The sequence below is a fragment of the Nematolebias whitei genome, unplaced genomic scaffold (assembly GCF_014905685.2).
Source record: "Nematolebias whitei isolate Nwh7 unplaced genomic scaffold, NemWhi1 Nwh_scaf_3723, whole genome shotgun sequence".
Taxonomy (NCBI): Eukaryota; Metazoa; Chordata; class Actinopteri; order Cyprinodontiformes; family Rivulidae; genus Nematolebias; species Nematolebias whitei.
This window is the reverse complement of record NW_023622268.1, coordinates 1-4,876: the sequence shown is the minus strand read 5'-3', so window position 1 is coordinate 4,876 and position 4,876 is coordinate 1. Positions and strand designations below refer to the sequence as shown.

At 39.5% G+C, this 4,876-nt stretch overlaps 1 protein-coding gene across 1 annotated transcript; it reads left to right on the top strand.

Moving 5' to 3' along the window:
• Window positions 1-735: 735 nt before the first annotated feature.
• Window positions 736-4,585, top strand: LOC119429610 (endophilin-A1-like; the record flags this gene model as incomplete). Its single annotated transcript, XM_037697208.1, has 5 exons — window positions 736-829; window positions 2,392-2,464; window positions 2,549-2,692; window positions 4,185-4,318; window positions 4,418-4,585. Coding segments are annotated over 5 exons (613 nt in total), but the record flags the coding sequence as incomplete, so codon positions are not given.
• Window positions 4,586-4,876: the final 291 nt, after the last annotated feature.

Below are 4,876 nucleotides of genomic sequence, written 5' to 3'. Positions count from 1 at the left end.
TAACTGGTTTGCTAAGTATTTGAATGTTGGTTGGTTGGATGGTTGGTGGTTAACTGGTTTGTTGGTTGGATGGTGGTTAACAGTTTTTTGGTTAACTGGTTGGTTGGTTAGTTGGTTGGTCAGTTAACTGGTTGATGAACTAGTAGGATGGTTTGTCAGTTAACTAGTTGGTTATCGGGCTGGTTGGCTGGTCAATAATCTGAAATGTTAAACAGGTTGTTCAGTATTTTTCACCTCATTTGTTTTTTACAAAAACAAATATTTTCTGTAAACTGAAGTTTCTTCAGAATAATTTTGACTCCAAACAAAATGTGTAATAAATTACGTATAAACTATTTTCCTATGAAACATTGGACTGATCTAAACAGTTACTGTTAGTTACTGGTAAGAAATTTGCAACAGCAGTATTTATTCGTAATATTTACATTATTGCATTAGTTTAAATTAACCTCTTAATTATATTCAGTCTAACTGCAGGTAATTATCTTGTTGTTAAGATATTACCTGATTATTACATAGTTTTGGCGGCGGCTCAGATCTCATCACTGAGCTGTAATAAAAATAAAGTAATAAAACATGTTGTTCAGATTTACCCTCAGCTCGCTCGTATTCTGTTTTCATGCATAAATCGTTTTTGTTTCCGTCTTCGGGTCTTTCATCTCGGAGCATTTTCTCTCCACGAGCGCTCCAGACACGAGACGACGGTTTCACAAACTAACGTGTTGGACACACGAGAACATTCAACTGTTTGTCTTCACAGAAAGTCAGCGAGAAGGTCGGAGGAGCGGAAGGAACCAAACTCGATGACGACTTCAAAGAAATGGAAAAGGTCATTAATTGAATTTATCTTCATTTTATTCAATCTAAATAAATTCAGTTTATTTATTTAGATCTGACTCGCAGCTCAGGTCGTCAGAACTTGGTAAAAGTGCTTTAGTGAAAAATCAACAAGTTGCATAAAATCTTCACATTTGACACAAATATATTTAAATGATATTCAACCGAAGAGGCTGTGGTCCAGTCAGAGATGAAACTCTTAAAAACACGAACTGTTTAAATCTGCTGCTGGTTTTTATCTCAGCTGTTTGATGGAGAAGTTCTAGTTGGAAAATTATAAACTTTTCTTTAAATGAAAAAGAAAAAACGACTAAAAAATGTCTCATTAACTTTAAAAAAACAAACGTCAGTTTTTGTAAACCGTCTAAAAACTTTTAAGATTAAAAATGCAACATTCCTTGATGGAATGCTTATCACCCGCCGCCTGGAACGTCCAACTTTCAAAGTAAAACGTCACGCGGTCTGTTAGCGCTCAGGAGGCCCATCACGATAACTAATCCTGCTGGACGATTAATTGTCTCCAAAATTATTGCGATAAACGATAATATTGTTTGAAATTTGACAATAATTAATAATTATTGTCAAATTTAAGATGTTAATTATGTGTGCAGTACCTTTTTTTACCACTGGATGTTAGTATAAGACTGTTTGAACCGAAGGATGGATAGTGAGGGAGTGAGCAGCGTCTCTTTAAGAAAAATGTGAGGGAGGCCCCTTGACCGGACATGGGCTGTCTCTCTTTGGTTCTCAAAATGGCGGACGCTCGGTGTGGTTTGAGTTCTTTAGCATTTTTCACACAAAGCTTTTAATAAAAAAATCATTTAACAAGTTCTCAAATTCTTTTTGCAGAGAAAAAACAATTTTTTACACGAAAACACGAGTTTCAACTGTGAATTTTGGAGCTTCGACAAGATGGAGGTTTATTCCCCGAGGTCGGCCTGTTAGCTTAGCTTGTAGCTTATCGTCTCAGCTTAGCTGATTTTAACGAAACAAAAACATGATTTTGGACGATTTAAGAGATTTTAAAGAGAAAGGGCGGGGTCAGTGAAGAGTCTTTTGTCGTCCAGTGTCTTCAGTAGAAAGAGAGACAAGAAGAAAGGATAAAACCGATAAATGAGAACGAGGTCGATAATTTTCATTTATCGTGAGATTAATTGATGTATTGATTATCGCGACAGGCCCAGCGCTCAGAGTGCGTGTTGGGAATCAGGCTCAGCTACTACCACAAGTCTTCGCTCGGTGTCTAAGAATGACTGACTTGTAGCCATGAACGTGTTGGTAAAGGTTGACTAGCTGTGGCGGCCATCTTAAATTTGGTTGGCTCTGAAAGTTAATCAGCTGTAGACGTACATCCGAACATTTCTTCAGACCTCGGCTACTACCACGTCAAACTTTAGCTCCGGTTCTCTAACGTTAATGGAGTTGTTGCCACTTTTGCACTGGCTGATGAAAAACACTCAGTTTTGTGTGTTAGTGTTTTTTTCTCTGATATCGTGTCCAACTTCCTGTAAGTGAGGTCTGAGTGTCTCACTGATGTCCTGCTGTCTCCTGCAGAAGGTGGACATCACCAGCAGAGCGGTTCTGGACATCATGACCAAAACCACTGAGTACCTTCAGCCCAACCCGGGTACGAAACTCACACAGAGTCTGGGCTCCGGTCGTCCTCCTGACCTTTGACCTCTCCCGACCTTTGACCTCTGCTCTCTCGCAGCGTCCAGAGCCAAGCTGAGTATGATCAACACCATGTCCAAGATCCGCGGGCAGGAGAAGGGACCCGGTTACCCGCAGGCCGAAACCATCCTGGGCGACGCCATGTTCAAGTTCGGACGAGAGTTAGGAGAAGAGTCGTGCTTTGGTAAGAGCCTGAACCTGAACCTGGACCTGAACCTGAACCTGGACCTGAACCTGGACCTGGACCTCTGTGAGCAACAGGAGGGACGACATGTTGTGATTTTATAATTAATCATAAAATCTGTTTTGAGCCTGTTCATATTCGTTATTCTTCCAGTTACTTTAAACTCTTCCCAACATTTTTCTGCATCGGTCTCGTCCCGCAGGTTTCATCTGTTTCAACAAGTCATGAATCAAAACGTTCGGCTCTTTCAGGACAATCCTGCTATGACTTTTGGTGTTGGTGCAACTTTAGCTGTTTGAAATATTTTAGCCTTTTCTGACATTTTTTCCTCAGAGAAAATGAATTGAGCTCATTTTCCATCCTTCAACTCTTTAGCTGTGTTTACAACCTTTTACTGCTCCTTTCACTTTTTGTTCTGCTTCAGCTTCTTTCAGCTTCCTGCTGCTAATTTAAACTTTCTTAGGCTACTTTCAGCTAATTTCAGCTGTTGTGTGCTCCTTTCAGATTATTTCTGCTAAATACATGTACAAGTTTTATGCTTCTTCTAACTTATTTCTGATAATTTCAGCTTGTTAGGCTAATTTCAGCTTATTTTTGCTAGTTTCAGCTTTTTCTGCTATTTCGGCTACTGAACGCTGTTTTATGCTATTTTTAGCTTTTTCAGCTAATTCCACATTGTTTGCACTTGTTTCAACTTTTTTCAGCCTCATTCAGCAAAAATGTGCTCTCCACTTCCTTCTGGTAATTTAAGCTTTTTTGGCTACTTTTCAGCTGATTTTTGCTCATTTCAGCTTTTTCAGATAATTTCTAATTTTTTGTGCTTGTTTCTGTTTCTTTCAGCAAACGTGTTTTTCTGCTTTCTTCTGCTAATTTAAGCTTGTTCTTCCTTTTCAGTTACATTTTAGCATTTTTTAGCTAATTTCAGCTGTTTTCAGATAAATTCAATTTTTTTGTGGTAATTTCTGCTACTTTCAGCCTAATTAAATCTTTCTACTAATTTCAGCCTCTAGTTTCAGATTATTTCTGCTAGTTTCATTTATTTCAACTACTTATGTTTATGCTATTTTTAGCCTTTTCTGCTAATTACACATTTTTTAGCTCATTTCAGCTCTTTCCACTTCCTTCTGGTAGTTAAGCTTCTTTCTGCTTTTTTAGCTACTTTTTGCTAATTTCACCTTTTTGTGCTCATTTCTGCTTAAACCTAATTCAGCAAATATGTGTTATTTCTGCTTCCTTCTGCTAATTTCGGCTTGTTCTTTTTCAGCTAAAATTCAATTTGTTTAGCTAATTTCAGCTGTTTTTCAGCAAGTTCTAAAGCAATAAGGATTCACAGTGCATTTTCACAGGAAATGTAATTAGTGTAGTTACTGTAGTTTCTTCTCCGTGCTGCTGGACACCTGATGAGACAAACCGATGATGGTTTGAGAATATTTGTGTTTTATAGCTGATCAATAATAATTAATCTCTGCTCGTGTTGAATTTTTGCATCCAGGACTGGCGCTGATGGATGCTGGCGAGGCCATGAAGGAGCTCGGGGAGGTGAAAGATGCTCTGGACATGGAGGTCAAACAGAACTTCATCGATCCTCTGCAGAACCTCCACGATAAAGACGTGAAGGAGATCCAGGTGCGTGAACTCAGGCGTGCGTGATAAATGAAGCTGGACGTTGTCGTTCCTGCGCAGCTGCAGATTTCAGGGACTCACCTGGGATTTGTCCTCCTGCAGCATCATTTGAAGAAGATGGAAGGCCGCCGCTTGGACTTCGACTACAAGAAGAAGCGGCAGGGGAAGGTCCAGGACGACGAGATCAAACAGGCGCTGGAGAAGTTCGACGAGAGCAAAGAGATCGCAGAGCAGAGCATGTTCAACCTGCTGGAGAGCGACGTAAGAACCGTTTGAACTGGACAGAACCGGGTTCAGAAGCTTCTCCCCTCGGCTGCTTTGGAGACAAATGAAATCCTGATGTAGATAAAAGTCTGCAGAAGCTGACAGATTTACTAAATGCTTAAAAACATTAAGAACAAGAAATACTTGAAATAAATGTGGAAAGGAGCCAGAGCAGCTCCAACATCTGAGGATGCTAAGCTAAAATAGCATAGTGCTAGCTAAACTGATCAAAAGACAAGCAACAGTATCGAAAGGCTAGCTTAAAGGTAAATGTAGCAAAAGGCTAGCTTAAAGGTA